At 42.3% G+C, this 18,693-nt stretch overlaps 1 protein-coding gene across 1 annotated transcript in view; it reads right to left on the bottom strand.

Moving 5' to 3' along the window:
• The window catches only part of LOC112257901 (G protein-coupled receptor kinase 6), a 63,915-nt gene that overhangs the window by 35,185 nt on the left and 10,037 nt on the right, over positions 1-18,693 (bottom strand). The window contains exons 3-6 of the mRNA XM_024431825.2: positions 6,345-6,457; positions 1,637-1,714; positions 1,300-1,406; positions 564-656 (exon numbers count right to left, since the gene is read on the bottom strand). Coding sequence (XP_024287593.1) covers positions 564-656; positions 1,300-1,406; positions 1,637-1,714; positions 6,345-6,457 — 391 coding nt within the window. The remainder of the gene's footprint in view (positions 1-563; positions 657-1,299; positions 1,407-1,636; positions 1,715-6,344; positions 6,458-18,693) is intronic.

Here is an 18,693-nt window from a genome sequence, read left to right as displayed (position 1 = left end):
TGCTGTATAAATAAAGCTTGATTTGAAGTATGAGTGGAAATTAAACCAAAAGTGTAGGTTATACAGTACATCACAATGCCACTATCCGGAACACTATCAATCGCTTCATAACATTGTATGTGCGTTGTGTAGAGCTTTTAACAAATACTTTTGTCACAAAGCTCTTAACGGTAAACTGGCCTAAAAACCCATGAGACCAAGTTGAGGAACAGTTGATAAGAATAACTCTAGATAGGAGGAAACCTTGAGAGCCACTAATATATATATATATATATAAATCACATCAATATTAGAGAATTAACAGCAGAGCATATCAAAAACACAGCCCCATTGAGAGTTGAGTACACGTGACTAGGAGGATACTATGGAGCGGTGTGAAGTTACCGTAACATGTAATCACTCGTGCTGTGTTGAGGTGAGGTTCTCAGGCTGATAAGAGTGTGTGTGTGTGTGTGTGTGTGTGTGTGTGTGTGTGTGTGTGTGTGCTCATAAGTGTGGGAAGCAGCAAAAGGGTGTGTGAGTATGTCATTTTTACTTTGATTTCAACTAGTAGGCTACCATACCTCTCCAGCCACTTCCACTGCAGGAACCGGTTATAGTACATGCTGTCGAGGTAGTCTGCGAAGGGAGCCACACTCAGGTAGTCATGGATCAGTCTACAACAGAGGACAGAACACAGTCAGAACACATACAGCCCACTACATGACCTAAACAGGAAATACTCTGGTCCCTCCCTAAGGCCTTGAGTTTTTTCTGGTCAGGTCACATGGCCAGGAAAATCTCCAGGCCCTACTACACATGTACAATGCTGCCATGGGCCCATCTCTCTGTCTACTATTCCCAAACATCAGTTCACATCTAAACATTCATTAACCCCAACCAGATGGAGGAATGACAGAGTCTGTTCATGTTGTGAGAATGTTCTAGAATATAAATGTTGCTGAATGGAATGGCGGGTGATTGAAGTTGCTAGGGTTGATTGATTAGAACTATTTTCATCAGCCGCCACACACACTCAATGCTGTTGACATGCCCATACAACAAGTGTGAACAACCTTTCACAGGATGTTGCACAATGTAGGAGACAATTTAAAGGAAAACTCAGAAATTCTGCCTCTTGGCATATTTTATCACTGAAAATGACCCTTTATTCTTAACTGACTTCCTTCGTTGAATAATGGTGTGATGATCATTAAAAAAAAAATCTACCTTTTCCAATCTTGAATATATCCCATATGCTAAGTAAGTATTGATGTTAGTTTATTCTCTGTGACTGGGTTTCTGTGTTAACAGACTCACTTGGTGCACTCGTTGAAGAGTTCTTTACAGGGCTCCTGCTCCTGCTCCAGTCTCTCTGTAAACTGACCCATCATTTCCTCCCCCAACTCGGGGACATGATCCTCTGACTACAGGGGGATGGAACACAATACAGCGTGAATTTCATATATATGACATCATAGGCCCAGATTAAGCCCTCTCCTGAATTAAAAAGCATGCTCGATGGAGTATCTTAATTTAAATAGATTTTTAGACCGTGAATAGTTTTAATCTGGGTCCGGGAAACCACACGTCACCATTATTGAATAGTTGACATCAAATCACTCATTGGCTGAAAATAGGGGTTCTTCTACTGTACCTTTGGGCTGAAGTACTTGTCTAGGAGCTCCTGAGCACACTCCCTCCTCTTCTCATCTGGACTGACCTCATACTCTGCCTGTGGGGGGAAAGAAACAGTAACATACATCATTCAACATACACTTGCTCTAACAGGTCAGTTCTACCATTTCCACGTAACAGTAGCCTACAATCTAGTACTTTCTGTACAACCTCTGATGGTACCAAATTACCACATCACTGCAACCACAGAGTCGTGTTCAGTAGGCACGCAGCCGTAGAACACTATTTGAAACGGAAGAAATACTACCTGAGTATGTTCATTAAACAAGTTTAATATGCATACTGAACACAACCCAGTCCTACTGTAAGTAATACATCCCTTCACTAAGGCGCTTTTCTACAGAGCCACATGCCTGGGTCCCACTCCCAAAATCATTTTTATTTTAATATTTCTCTCTGTGTTGTTGATTCCTGAATCCTGCTAAGTACAAAAGCATCAAGCCCATGTGCCATGCCATCATCCAGCAGCATGACTTACAGTAAGCTAAGAGCCTCACTCTAAAGTGCTTCCGATGGACTCTCAGCACAACTTGTCCATAATGGTTAATGACAGTTGAGAAGGTTCAAATCTCATTTGCTCCTTCTCATGTAGCCCAGGCTCTGTGCGAGGCAGGAAGGAGACAGTGCAGTAAAAGGACATGATCACTACTTACAAAGTTTGAGAAGACTGCTTGATAAAAGCTGTTACGACTGTCTGCTCTCTCTTAATTCATAAAGTCAGCCACCTATTCATCATTTTACTGCCATTGACTATCTTCAAAATGCTACTAGCTATCATCCCATTGAGCCTTTTTCTACTTGGCTTTTGCGTTTGTTAAATCAACCAGAGAGGATCTAGCTACAAGGACACTTCCTCATATCAATATTATCGTGTGTGAGTAATAATGTGTTAGAGGGAAGGAGATAAAGTGGGTGGCTCATAACTGAGTGTGTGTGTGTGCGTAAGTTGGATCTGTCCGAAATGGATCCATGGCTTTCCCACCCAACCAGATATAAATACAAATGTAAAAAAGGAAAACAGAGACCTGTTAAAATGGACCCAAGGACAATCAGACCCATTTGGAAAAGGCCTGTGGAAAAACAGACCCAAACATACCAGTGCCGGTTCGGATTCGAGAGACCCGTTCATATCCAAGAGTAGAAAGAGAGATAAAGAAACCCTCCGACCGGGCAGCGCCATCAATCAACAAGCAATATTGGCCAAGTATGTGTTCTTAACTGCCTATAACAAATGAAAGAAAAAACTATTCGTTGTATAGCATAATCAACATTTTGTAGCCTATTGTTTTATTGGTTTCTACTTTTCAAAAACAATATTTCAAAGTAAAGCGGCACAGGTAAAGCGACAGTTTGAAAATGTAGCTTTGATATTCAGATTGGTTAGAGACGATCAAATTGCTGATGACTTCTTGTACAACGCCCCTCATCATCACAAACAACTTCAAATTATGTCAGTCTCAGACTAAAGTATGTAGAGAACGACAGAGCAGCGGAATAATTTATTCTGAGTCGACAGACTGGTAACCCTCGTAGGCCCAAAACATACTTCCTCACCTCAAGTGCAACTGTAGGAGTCAGTTGGAACGCTGGTGCGCTCTGCCTTCATAGGCCTGCATAGCTAAGCCTAATAATAGCCACACCCCACCATACCTTCACAAAAGTTTGACTTTATTAGTTATGTCAAAAGTAATTCAAGTCATTGTTTATAAGGAAAATACGAACATGTTATTATATTGTGGCATTAAAATAAGTTTTTCCTCTTCATGGTTTGAGTGTGAGTACCACTACCGGTAATTCTATTATATTGCGGAAAACACAACATTAACTTAATTTGGCCAAAGAAAATGTCTCAACAGAAAGAAATAAACACCAATTTCAACCTTCACAAAAGTTTTGAACAGGCTTATATTGCAGAAATTACCAACAAAAGTGAGTGCCTACCAAAGGCCCACCCAACAAATGACCACAAGAGGCTAATCCTATTTATTTTACAACAGGCCTACTTTTAATCTATCTTTAATTAAATACATAGCACAAACATAAAAAGACAGTTTGAACTTCATTTAGCCAACAAAAATATCTCAGCAAAATGAAACAAAAAACACTTTTTGCCTCATTTAAAAGAACTGGCTTATATTTATAAAATAGGCCTACAATAATAATAATGATATACAAAAACAAATAACAAATATGAAAATTAATGAATGTTAGAAAATTGCATCAAACCTGAATAGCGAGTTGCACACAGTCCATTTGACTGCGCCAACATTCTTCTCATCTTTGTTCACTAAAACTTGTCCTTGAAGACATTCCCCTTGTTGGCTTCTTTAACAGAGGACACTGTCCAATCAGGTCCAGTCAGTATACATTTCAATTGCACATACCCGAGATCCGTGGCAATTACAGTGGGGCAAAAAAGTATTTAGTCAGCCTCCAATTGTGCAAGTTCTCCCACTTAAAAAGATGAGAGAGGCCTGTAATTTTCATCATAGGTACCCTTCAACTATGACAGACAAATGAGAGAAAAAAAATCCAGAAAATTACATTGTAGGATTTTTAATGAATTTATTTGCAAATTATGGTGGAAAATAAGTATTTGGTCAATAATAAAAGTTTCTAAATACTTTGTTATATACCCTTTGTTGGCAATGACAGAGGTCAAACATTTTCTGTAAGTCTTCACAAGGTTTTCACACACTGTTGCTGGTATTTTGGCCCATTCCTCCATGCAGATCTCCTCTAGAGCAATGATGTTTTAGGGCTGTTGCTGGGCAACACAGACTTTCAACTCCCTCCAAAGATTTTCTATGGGGTTGAGATCTGGAGACTGGCTAGGCCACTCCAGGACCTTGAAATGCTTCTTACGAAGCCACTCCTTCGTTGCCCGGGCGGTGTGTTTGGGATCATTGTCATACTGAAAGACCCAGCCACGTTTCATCTTCAATGCCCTTGCTGATGGAAGGAGGTTTTCACTCAAAATCTCACGATACATGGCCCCATTCATTCTTTCCTTTACACGGATCAGTCGTCCTGGTCCCTTTGCAGAAAAACAGCCCCAAAGCATGATGTTTCCACTCCCATGCTTCACAGTAGGTATGGTGTTCATTGCATGCAACTCAGCATTCTTTGTCCTCCAAACACAACGAGTTGAGTTTTTACCAAAAAGTTCTATCTTGGTTTCATCTGACCATATGACATTCTCCCAATCTTCTTCTGAATCATCCAAATGCTCTCTAGCAAACTTCAGAAGGGCCTGGACATTTACTGGCTTAAGCAGGCGGACACGTCTGGCACTGCAGGATTTGAGTCCCTGGCGGCGTAGTGTGTTACTGATGGTAGGCTTTGTTACTTTGGTCCCAGCTCTCTGCAGGTCATTCACTAGGTCCCCCCGTGTGGTTCTGGGATTTCTGCTCACCGTTCTTGTGATCATTTTGACCCCACGGGGTGAGATCTTGCGTGGAGCCCCAGATCGAGGGAGATTATCAGTGGTCTTGTATGTCTTCCATTTCCTAATAATTGCTCCCACAGTTGATTTCTTCAAACCAAGTTGCTTACCTATTGCAGATTCAGTCTTCCCAGCCTGGTGCAGGTCTACAATTTTGTTTCTGGTGTCCTTTGACAGCTCTTTGGTCTTGGCCATAGTGGAGTTTGGAGTGTGACTGTTTGAGGTTGTGGACAGGTACTGATAACAAGTTCAAACAGGTGCCATTAATACAGGTAACGAGTGGAGGACAGAGGAGCCTCTTAAAGAAGAAGTTACAGGTCTGTGAGAGCCAGACATCTTGCTTGTTTGTAGGTGACCAAATACTTATTTTCCACCAGAATTTGCAAATAAATTCATTAAAAATCCTACAATGTGATTTTCTGGATTTTTTTTCTAATTTTGTCTGTCATAGTTGAAGTGTACCTATGATGAAAATTACAGGCCTCATCTTTTTAAGTGGGAGAACTTGCACAATTGGTGGCTGACTAAAGACTTTTTTGCCCCACTGTATATCAGACCCAACCCAGATCAAAGACAAAAGTCATAAAAGTCATGCACTGGTCCCGGGTCAGATCTCAGAATTTTAGGCCTGTTGGACACGTGAAGACCTCTAGCGTGCATGCATGCACGAGTGTGTGTGTGTGTGTGTACCAGAACAATATTTTAGAAGAATGCCACACAATGCTATGGGGGTAAGCCAGGGTGGAGAGAGGAAGATCAGATTTATCATTGAGTCAACAGGTAGGGGCTCTGAACAACACACTGGTAGGCTAGCTAACCTGCTGCCCCCCTACACCTCCACATCACCACCTAACACTGCCCCTTCCCTCGCGGGACTGGGTGGGTAGAACCTAAACATTATTCTACAAGAGCGTAGTGCGGGGCACATTCGCTGAAAAAGTAGAGGAGAGGGAGGGTGGAAAATTGACACAGATTGCAACCCTTTGCTCCCAGAACTCAAGAGATCCTGTATTTCATGAGGGAAAGGAAAGGTGGATACCAAGTCAGTTGTACAACTGAATGCCTTTAAATGAATGATTTCCCCTCTCCTCTCCTTCCCCCTAACACATGAGAACTTGATACATTTGGACAAGCTCATTCAGAGTACTTCAGAAGATGTGCATCTCGAGGAAAAACAAACAAGCGTTTTAATCCTGCCTATCTGTCTTTCTTGCTTGCTTACCACAGTGTCCAGGAATTTGACACAGCGCCTCAGCTCAACCCGGGTTTCACAGAACTGGCGAAAGAGCATGCGTCCGATTGGCTGCCGCTCACAAAGGCTGTTGTAGTATTTCTCTGTGGAAGAACACAAGACAGGGGTGTCAATGAGGGCCTCTCTCGGGGTATAATGAAAACACTCAAGCACAAAAACACGTTAGAAGTAAACAAATATATACTGTACTGTGCATAACGCACATGCTCACGCCTACTCAAAGGCGTGTGCACTTAAACATCTTGTATAGACATAGTACTCACAGTACATTTGCTAATGTGCCCTATGAGTATCAAACTATTCCCACACACCTCTGCCTAACCACCCTTTGTAGACGGAGAAAGGGTTATGAATGAGGTCTAGACGTACCCTACACACAGCACAATCTCATCTTCAACTAATTAATCAGAAACGGTCCATCGTTTCTCCACATGTGTAAATAGCTATGAAGAGGTATTTTACGTTTATGTATCCAAGTTATTAGGCCCCATTTCCCTGTCTGTCTGTGTATGTGTGGTGAACAACAAATTGACAGAGGGAAACTGCGATTTGCATCTGCGGCTCAGGTAGATGCAAAAGAGGACACAGGTGGCTGTATGACCCAAAAATAACAATGTGAGGATCCAGCCGAGCCTAAGGAGGACATGTGTAGGTGGCCTTTATTGAGTAAATACATTTGAGAGCTGCTGCAAGCTCCACACTGTAACCGGAGAGCAACTTTAGACACACACCAACCAACAAGCATGTGCACAGTGCACACACAGCTATTAGCTAGCTGTTACATTTTTCTGGAGCAGACATAATTTTGGAAGTGTTAGGCCTATGCATATGCGGTATGGTACCTTACATGCTATCTGCTAGGGCTGTTGCGGTGACCTTATTACGGCCACACCGGAATCTCATTTTATGCACTCTGGACATGCTTTGGTAGTATCCAACTGTCTAACTACCATCAGGTCCTAATGGGCTGGTACTCAGAGATCTGTTGTCCCTCTAACTACTCTGATATCAATGCATATGCAATCAAAAAACCACATCAAACACATCATCAAAACAAGAAAAAATTATGATTGTGCTGTTATAGAATATATAGCCTACTGCATTTTAAGCATTGCAGAAAAAAGTATAAAATGTCAAACTGATTTAAGAAGTGTTTGGTACATAATTGGTCTAGCTTTTGAGTGTGGACTGTATTATTATGGATACTGGATGGACTGGTTACCTTATGCTATGCCCCAAAATGTATACCCATGAGTCTGGTAGAGAACGTATAGCCAGCCCTAGGCGATGCTGTTGGTTCACTGATTGTGCAGGGCAGGCTTACCATTAGCCTACAATTAGTGAATTTGGATTCGATTTTGAATAGCCTAGTAATAGGGAATTTTTGTATCACCGGTCAGGCAGAGAGAACATGCGCCTCAAACAGATGTTGATGCGTGGAGTGAAATAAGTGTTCTTAAATGTATTTCTCAGCTACTCATTAAGCACATGCTCTGCTATAGAACCGAAGTAGCCTACAAAATGGACCGGCGTGAAAGCACGCGGCCTCCATTCGCTATTCGAGGGCATATAGATTACATGTCTTTTTCCCTCTGCCCATTTGATCATTCTAATTTGGCCATTCCATTGGGCAAGACAAGATACAATTGAAATTTAGTCTGATGGATGAAAATATGATCACATGATGAAAGAACAGCTGTGCAGCCTGGGGCAAGGAACAGATCGCAAGCTTTTTTGCTACTTTCTCAATAGCCTATAGTCACACCATGCTGCCCATAAGTGTTGATTTCTAAGACATTCTAAGGTTGGTATAGTTCACAACTAAAGTTGCCAGATAACTCAAACTCTAGCAAATCTAGTGTTTCGAATGATCACTTTTATGCTCAACATAACCACTTCACATGCGCACTTGCTCTGTAATGGGAAAAATATCCTTTCCATTTTATTCAGCTAAATTCAATTATATTCTATAAAATCCTATAACATAATGGCATGTGACTTATAAACCGATCTTGTCAGCTAAATAAACAAGCCTAGAGCTTATGGTACTGATTTATTAAACTTTTTTAAATGTAGATGTTCAAAAGGCACATCAGCAGCTTGTATGCATGGAGGCCTGGAGATGCTAAATGTGTTTATTTTACCATGAGTCCGTAGGCTTTTGCATGATATTAAACAGGCTGACAACATTGCATAACAGCCACAGCCCTACTCTCTACTAAAAAAAACAAAAGCTCTACTGTGCCTTAACCGGTGGCGACCCATCATTCAAAACCTGTTTTGAGCCCCACTTGTTTAGCTAGAAAAAAGGAAAAAAATGTTAAGGTAAAAAAAACTAGTGTTGCCTGTTTTGCATGTTATTTTGGCATTAATATGTGTCACGTATCAGTTTGCAAACAATGTTAAAAATATATGTAATTGAGTTAATAATGCCACATACAAACATGGTCTCTTTTTGCTCTCTTGAGTAAGGCAGCTCTAAAATGCAGGTGTTTCAGCCTAGCTCAGTACTTTGTATGGTGGTGGGGCAGCCAGCGTAACATACAGAGCTAAGGTTTGCACTGTGATTGACTCAGTGTTCTATCAGTCATGGGACACTACTCACCACAAACTCTACAGGGAGAGCTCAAAATGTCAAGCCCCTTGGGGGCTGCCATGGATTTACATTAGAAGTGCCCATCCAAGAAGACTAAAGGTCATTGGCCACAGATAAAATGACGTCAAATCGCGTTATATCTACCGTAGCTGTAATTGGACCGATAATGTCAACATCATACTTTCAAAATCTTAGCTAGCAAGCTAGACAAGCAGTCATCATCATGAATCAAGTCGACAATCTACTGGCAAATCCTTGTATTATGAAAATAAATTATAGATAAAATGCATCGGTGCTGAACGACCATAGAACATAAACATTACACAAGTTGGAAATCACAAATTCAACAGTGAGTGGTTAGGAAGGAATCAGTGGCTAACTGCAAGCATTGCAAAGCCATCAGTAGCCTGCTATTCAGTGAAGAGGGTGTGTGGTCCAAGTCTGGGTTTAAGGGTCTCTTTTCCAAGCTTAAAATGATAAACATTCACATATTGCATTAGCTTTCATTGTTTGCTTATATGCCCCCTTTATTTATCCTACTGTTCTGACTTGGTGTACAGGGAGAATACTGTAAGAACGGCCCATGTTCTGAATTCAGTCGCTGTACATTTCAAAAGTGCTGAACAAATACCGCTGCTACTCTCTGTTGTTATCATCTATGCATAGTCACTTTAATAACTCTACCAACATATACATATTACCTCAACTAACCGGTGCCCCTGCACATTGACTATGTACCAGTACCCCCCTGTATATAGTCTCGCTATTGTTATTTTACTGCTGCTCTTTAATTACTTGATACTTTTATTTTTTATTCTTATCCGTATTTTTTTTAAATTGCATTGTTGGTTAGGGGCTCGTAAGTAAGCATTTCACTGTAAGGTCTACACCGGTTGTATTCGGCGCATGTGACAAAAATTTTATTAGAATAGTTATATTGAATACGTCCGTCTTAGCTCGCTCATTACTGTCTTAATCGAAATTACGGATTGCCTCTTATTTTTCCCTTATGCCATAGTTTGTACATCTCAATTGTCAGTAGAAACCACGTTTGTTTTTTTAGGCAGTAAATGAGCCAGAATGAACTGTTTTACTGCCAGACAAGGCTCTGCTGATAGCCAGGTGTAGCAGTTGTAAGGATTCACTCCGTGGTGCTGAAAAGAAAGCTCTGTAGGCCCTAACAGTTTGGGCACCGTTTGTCACCATTATAGCGCAATTAATGCATTGTTTAGTGTTGTGTAGTGGCTTTGTGGCATGCATTGAAAACATGTTTGGGGGTTTGCCCCACCAAGATTTACTGCTAAAATCACCACTGGCCTTAACTAAATTAGTTGCTAGAAGTGTTATGCGTATGTTATGTGATAATAGTGTAGAGATTTCCAGTTACAGGTTGTAGCCTAATTTAGCAACATGCTTGTCTTATGTGTATGTATTTGTCTATAATAAAATTGCAGATTTGCCCTTTAATGACACTAAAAACAGTAGTACTACCCCTTTCTTTCCAATAAATCATGTTGATAGATTTTCATGAGCTGTCGGTTGTTGTGGGTCTGTTGTGTATCTATAGGGCCCTATGTGCTCTGCCAGTGGCCTATGCTAGGTGGTCTCTGATTGGGTTGTACAATGAAACGATGAGGAGGACAAACAAGATTTGACCCACTAATGGCCGTTTCATGGAGATAATCACATTAGTTACAATGCAATTTCATTTAGTCCCTGACAGAGGCTCTATTGACAGGAAGACAGTCAGAAGAGATCATGCAGCTCCCCCCCTTTGAGCCCTGGCCTTTTCACATCTATTGTTGCATCCAATGGATGGATTGTTTTGGCCCCGCTACAAGAGCACCTGATTCAACCAAAATGTGAGTCAGAAGATCGAGAGGTGAATTTAAGTCAGCCAAAAAAAATGTATCACTGTATTTGGTGTAATTTAATACATAAACATATAGACTTGATTCCATGGGCTCTTAAAACATGTGTAGTGATGTTCCAATTGTGAAATTAATCCCACACGATCACAGGCATTAAAACGGTAAGCTATTTGCATTCAGCGAATCTGTGCCATATTGCATTGGGGCTGATAGCCTGATACTGCACCCTGCCCTGTTCAATCTCCTCTCTCTCATCGCTGCTCTGACTGTCAATGGGGGCAATTCTCAGATAACAGTAACAAAATGTATGGAGAGAGGGGAGAGGCAGCGAGCACAGGCGCTATATGTTAAACCTGAAGCCAGTGCTTATTAGCTAACACAGAGAGTGCACAAAGCTTTATTGACCACCGGACGATTGGACAGCCACTCCAGGCCGAGCATGGAGACCAGAGGGTCCCTCATTAGGGCTGAAGCCTGGGAGAAGGAGGGCAGTGGGGGAGAGGAAGAGGGGCGGCCTGGGCCTTTCTAAATAACCAGGTCATTCAGGAGATGAGAAAAGTAATTCAGTCAGTGACAGTCCAGTCATTCTCTGCCCCGTTGGGTGGCACAGTGGCGTTAGGTTTCCTTCCAGTCTCCCAGGGAGCTATGTACACCCCCAGTTTTCTCCTGCCCCACTTTAACAGAGGGTAGCAGACAATTTCTCTGTCAGGCCTCAGCGGTAAACACGGAAGTTGAGGGTTTCCTGAACCCCACGCACTCTCCCTCTCTCTAGACTCTCTTTGCAAACTGCAGGCAGAAGAAAAGCTTTGAGTTGGTGCTCAGACAACGGTCTGTTTTTATCCTGCACAATCTCAGTGGGAGGTTGTCTTTCTCTGTCGCTGTGTATCAGACAGCATCTGGTGAAGGTAACAAGCAGTGAACAATGAGAAATATCCAAATGTCAGCCGCTCAGGCCTGTAATGATGCCCGCTGTTGTAATGTGCCTTCTGAAAGTATTCAGACCCCTTGACTTTTTCCACATTTTGTTACATTACAGCCTTACTCTAAAATTGATTCAATAATTTTTCACTCATCAATCTAAGCACAAAACACCATAATTACAAAGCAAAAAATAGATTTTGGACATTTTTGCAAATTATTTTAATTTACATTTACAAATGTATTCAGACACCTTTGGCAGCGATTGCAGCATCGAGTCTTCTTGGGTATGACGCCACAAGCTTGGCACACCTGTATTTGAGGAGTTTTTCCCATTCCTCTCGGCAGAACCTCTCAAGCTCTGTCAGGTTGGATGGGGAGCGTTGCTGCACAGATATTTTCAGGTATCTCCAGAGATGTTCGATCGGGTTCAAGTCTGGGTTCTGTCTGGCCACTCAAGGACATTTCATCAAGGAACTCTGTGCTGCCCTTACAGACTCTGTTCATCTTTGCCTCGATCCTGACTAGTCTCCCAGTCCCTGCAACTGAAAAACATCCCCACAGCATGATGCTGCCACCACCATGCTTCACCGTAGGGATGGTGCTACATTTCCTCCAGATGCCACACTTGTCATTTAAACCAAATAGTTACATCTTGGTTTCATCAGACCAGAGAATCTGTGGGCTGTCATGTGCCTTTTACAAAGGAGTGTCTTCTGTCTGGCCACCCTACCATCAAGGCCTGATTGGTGGAGATGGTTTTCCTTCTGGAAGGTTCTCCCATCTCCACAGAGGAACTCTAGAGCTCGGTCATAGTGACCATCAGGTTCTTGGTCACCTCCCTGAGGGAGCATATAGCACTGGCTCATCATCAGTTAATTGTTTAACTTCCGGATGTCTTTCCAACAACAGCCTCTCTGTGACAGCCTGGTCTGAGTTTGTAGCTTAAAGCATGAACATTATGGTGAGAATATGACACAAACAAGACCTCTTCGCAACACTGTCAAGCTTTGTGTTGTGCCATGCCTTTTTCCTGGAGGACAAAAAGAAGATTGCGTCGCCTGCATTGACCTCCCACTACGTGGGTCGTTTTAGTTTGGGGCAACATGAATACGACAAAGTGGATCTCAAGCGGAGCTTTAGAAAATAACACTTAAAGGAACGCTCCGAAGCCTTAGGAGTCGGTTTCAGCGTTGATGAAAAGCTAGTCAAATGTATATTTGCAATTCACCAGGTCATAACACTGTGACGATGTCCTTTGAAAAAACACGATGATGTTCAAAACACGATGATTAAGAAGACTTTACTGAGTGTGTGTGTGTGTGTGTGTGTGAGTGTGCGTGTGTGTGTGAGTGAGTGTATGTATGTATATGTGCGTATTAGAAGGAAAATAACATCTAGGAATAGGCCTAGCCATTGGGGTGAGTTAAATAAACCAAAGACCTTAGGGCAGTCCTGTTATCTTCTAAGCTCATCTTAACAGCTTATTCCTGCTCACAATGTTTACATTGTTTGGCTCTTGACAACCATTATCGTTCATAACTTCATAAAGGGACATTTTCAAGAATTGTGAGAGCGTACAGAATGCCATTTTGACTGTCTGAGGACCCATGACTATGATCGACATTAAGTGAATGAACAAACCAACAATTCAGAACCGTTTAAGCCTGTCCTTGTTTCCCCCGCCCCTAAATGCACCACTTGCACGAAGTGCTGTTTTCACTTCCTGATTGAAGCAAGTTGAGCCTCAGCTGAAGAGGAAAGCACTGTACCGTTAGACTCCAGTGGAGCACCAAGAGCCTAAGTGAACAATGCACCACTAGACTCAAGACTACTTCACCCGCATGTTTCTACCACCACCATTCCCACGTTTCAGCACGGCAACACTGTCTGACAATGCTGAGATGTAGGCCAAGCAGCCTAGTCTATAGAGCTAGCTGTTGTAGCTTCATTCAGAAAGCACAGTAAAGAAAAATACATTTGTTCATAACCTCGGGGGAAAATAAAACATTTGAATGATCAGGGAACAATCAATGTGTCTATTGTATGTATGGAAGGCCACCATGGGAGCTGGAGTCATAACCCAGAAGGCCCTTGGCCAGATGGAGCCTCAGCCCAGTGGATGCATCTCAACATAATGTATTATGGAGATAAATCATGACAATTAGGCAATCATATGATTCCATTTAACCTTAATAAAGGGACTGTTTCTTTCTTTGTCCACCACCCACTACCCCCAACAACCTACTGAATGAAAGCTGACTCAAATCCATAAAATTGTGCTGCCCTTAGACAAGATGGGTAAGAACTAGGAACAGGAACCACAATACAATTGTTTGCCCCTAGTTTCATGACACTTTCATGGACAGGAAGCGTAGTGAGATTTTGCAATGAGTAAACGGTGTCAATGTGGTGTTGTAACAAACTGCTCCAAACTGGGTGTAGGCCATCGACTGTACTGACACCCTTGAAAACAGCCATCTCATCCTAAAAGTTGGGCTTTGATCTTCCACTATATAAAGTGGGGAGAACAAGTATTTGATACACTGCAGATGTTGCAGGTTGTCCTACTTACAAAGCATGTAGAGGTATGTAATTTTTATCATAGGTACACTTCAACTGAGACGGAATCTAAAACAAAAATCCAGAAAATCACATTGTATGATTTTTAAGTAATTCATTTGCATTTTATTGCATGACATAAGTATTTGACACATCAGAAAAGCAGAACTTAATATTTGGTACAGAATCCTTTGTTTGCAATTACAGAGATCATACATTTCCTGTAGTTCTTGACCAGGTTTGCACACACTGCAGCAGGGATTTTGGCCCACTCCTCCATACAGACCTTCTCCAGATCCTTCAGGTTTCGGGGCTGTTGCTGGGCAATACGGACTTTCAGCTCCCTCCAAAGATTTTCTATTGGGTTCAGGTCTGGAGACTGGCTAGGCCACTCCAGGACCTTGAGATGCTTCTTATGGAGCCACTCCTTAGTTGCCCTGGCTGTGTGTTTAGGGTCGCTGTCATGCTGGAAGACCCAGCCACGACCCATCTTCAATGCTCTTGCTGAGGGGAGGAGGTTGTGGGCCAAGATCTCACGATACATGGCCCCACCCATCCTCCCCTCAATCCGGTGCAGTTGTCCTGTCCCCTTTGCAGAAAAGCATCCCCAAAGAATGATGTTTCCACCTCCATGCTTCACGGTTGGGATGGTGTTCTTGGGGTTGCACTCATCCTTATTCCTCCAAACATGGCGAGTGGAGTTTAGACCAAAAAGCTCTATTTTTGTCTCATCAGACCGCATGACCTTCTCTCATTCCTAAACTGGATCATCCAGATGGTCATTGGCAAACTTCAGACGGGCCTGGACATGCGCTGGCTTGAGCAGGGGGACCTTGCGTGCGCTGCAGGATTTTAATCCATGATGGCGTAGTGTGTTACTAATGGTTTTCTTTGAGACTGTGGTCCCAGCTCTCTTCAGGTCATTGACCAGGTCCTGCCGTGTAGTTCTGGGCTGATCCCTCACCTTCCTCATGATCATTGATGCACCACAAGGTGAGATCTTGCATTGAGCCCCAGACTGAGGGTGATTGACCGTCATCTTGAACTTCTTCCATTTTCTAATAATTGCGCCAACAGTTGTTGCCTTCTCACCAAGCTGCTTGCCTATTGTCCTGTAGCCCATCCCAGCCTTGTGCAGGTCTACAATTTTATCCCTGATGTCCTTACACAGCTCTCTTGTCTTGGCCATTGTGGAGAGGTTGGAGTCTGTTTGAATGAGTGTGTGGACAGGTGTCTTTTATACAGGTAACGAGTTCAAACAGGTGCAGTTAATACAGGTAATGAGTGGAGAACAGGAGGGCTTCTTAAAGAAAAACTAACAGGTCTGTGAGAGCCGAAATTCTTACTGGTTGGTAGTTGATCAAATACTTATGTCATGCAATAAAATGCAAATGAATTACTTAAAAATCATACAATGTGATTTTCTGGATTTTTGTTTTAGATTCTGTCTCTCACAGTTGAAGTGTAACTATGATAAAATTACAGACCTCTACATGCTTTGTAAGTAGGAAAACCAAACTAGATTCAAGGTCTATCTTCAAACTCAGTGCGTCTCTGCTTGACATCATGTTGAATATCAAAGGAAATCAGCCAAGACCTCAGAAAGAAAATTGTAGTCCTACACAAGTCTGGTTCATCCTTGGAAGAAATTTCCAAATGCCTGAAGGTACCATGTTCATCTGTACAAACAATAGTACGCAAGTATAAACACCATGGGACCACGCAGCCACCATACCGCTCAGGAAGGAGACGCGTTCCGTCTCCTAGAGATTAACATACTTTAGTGCAAATCAATCCCAGAACAACAGCAAAGGACCTTATGAAGATACTGGAGGAAACAGGTACAAAAGTATCCATATCCACAGTAAAACGAGTCCTACGAGTCCATAACCTGAAAGGCCGCTCAGCAAGGAAGAAGCCACTGCTCCAAAACCGCCATAAAAAAGCCAGACTATGGTTGGCAACTGCACATGGGGACAAAGATCATACTTTTTGGAGAAATGTCCTCTGGTCTGATGAAACAAGAATAGAACTGTTTGGCCATAATGACCATCATTATGTTTGGAGGAAAAAGGGAGTACCAGTTAAAAATGTGGACACACCTACTCATTCAGGGGTTTTTCTACATTGTAGAATAATAGTGAAAACATCAAAACTATGAAATAAAACATATGGAATCATGTAGTAACCAAAACCGTGTTAAACAAATAAAAATCTATTTTATATTTGAGATACTTCAAAGTAGCCACCCTTTGTCTTGATGACAGCTTTGCACACACTTGGAATACTCTCAACCAGCTTCATGAGGTAGTCACCTGGAATGCATTTCAATTAACAGGTGTGCCTTGTTAAAAGTTAATTTGTGAAATGTATTTCCTTAATGTATTTGAGACAATCAGTTGTGTTTTGACAAGGGAGCGGTGGTACACAGAAGAAGGTATTTTACCAAATAGGGCTATGTCCATATTATGGCAAGAACAGCTCAAACAAGCAAAGCGAAACAGTGCATCATTACTTTAAGACATGATGGTCAGTCAATACGGTACATTTAAAGAACTTTGAAAGTTTGTTCATGTGCAGTCGCAAAACCCATCAAGCACTATGTTGAACCTGGCTCTTATGAGGACCACCACAGGAAAGGAAGACCCAGAGTTACCTCTGCTGCAGAGGATAAGTTCATTAGAGAGTTACCATCCTCAGAAATTGCTGCCCAAATAAAGGCTTCACAGAGCTCAAGTAACAGACTCCTGGAACATCAACTTTCAGAGGAGACTGCGTGAATCAGGCCTTCATGGTTGAATTGCTGCAAAGAAACCACTACTAAAGGACACCAATAAGAAGAGACTTGCTTGGGCCAAGAAACACACGCAATGGATATTAGACCGGTGGAAATCTGTCTTTTGGTCTGATGAGTCCAATTTTTTGGTTCCAACCGCTGTGTCTTTGTGAGATGCAGAGTAGGTGAACAGATGATCAGCATGCCATCCCATCTGGTTTGCGCTTAGTATCATTTGTTTTTCAACAGGACAAAACTAAGGAGATGATTGTGGACTTCAGGAAACAGCAGAGGGAACACCCCCATCCACATCGATGGAACAGTAGTGGAGAGGGTAGCAAGTTTTAAGTTCCTCGGCATACACATCACAGACAAACTGAATTGGTCCACTCACACAGACAGCATCGTGAGGAAGGCGCAGCAGGGCCTCTTCAACCTCAGGAGGCTGAAGAAATTCGGCTTGTCACCAAAAGCACTCACAAACTTCTACAGATGCACAATCGAGAGCATCCTGGCGGGCTGTATCACCGCCTGGTATGGCAACTGCACCGCCCTCAACCGTAAGGCTCTCCAGAGGGTAGTGAGGTCTGCACAACGCATCACCGGGGGCAAACTACCTGCCCTCCAGGACACCTACACCACCCGATGCTACAGGAAGGCCATAAAGATCATCAAGGACATCAACCACCCGAGCCACTGCCTGTTCACCCCGCTGTCATCCAGAAGGCGAGGTCAGTACAGGTGCATCAAAGCTGGGACCGAGAGACTGAAAAACAGCTTCTATCTCAAGGCCATCAGACTGTTAAACAGCCACCACTAACATTGAGTGGCTACTGCCAACACACTGTCAATGACACTGACTCTACTCCAGCCACTTTAATCATGGGAATTGATGGGAAATGATGTAAATATATCACTAGCCACTTTAAACAATGCTACCTTATATAATGTTACTTACCCTACATTGTTCATCTCATATGCATACGTTTGATACTGTACTCTATATCATCGACTGCATCCTTATGTAATACATGTATCACTAGCCACTTTAACTATGCCACTTGGTTTACATACTTATCTCATATGTATATACTGTACTCGATATCATCTACTGTATCTTGCCTATGCTGCTCTGTACCATCACTCATTCATATATCCTTATGTACATATTCTTTATCCCCTTACACTGTGTATAAGACAGTAGTTTTTTTTTTTTTTGAATTGTTAGTTAGATTACTTGCTCGTTATTACTGCATTGTCGGAACTAGAAGCACAAGCATTTCGCTACACTCGCATTAACATCTGCTAACCATGTGTATGTGACAAATAAAATTTGATTTGATTTGATTTGATGATCTCTGCATGTGTGGTTCCCACCATGAAGCATGGAGGAGGTGTGATGGTGTGGAGTTGCTTTGCTGGTGACACTGTGATTTATTTAGAATTCAAGGCACACTTAACCAGCATGCCATCCCATCTGGTTTGCGCTTAGTATCATTTGTTTTTCAACAGGACAATGACCCAACACACCTCCATGCTGTGTAAGTGCTATTAGACCAAGAAAGAGAGTAACGGAGTGCTGCATCAGATGACATG

This window comes from Oncorhynchus tshawytscha, linkage group LG09 (assembly GCF_018296145.1).
Source record: "Oncorhynchus tshawytscha isolate Ot180627B linkage group LG09, Otsh_v2.0, whole genome shotgun sequence".
Taxonomy (NCBI): domain Eukaryota; kingdom Metazoa; phylum Chordata; class Actinopteri; order Salmoniformes; family Salmonidae; genus Oncorhynchus; species Oncorhynchus tshawytscha.
This window is presented reverse-complemented; position numbering and strand designations above follow the sequence as displayed.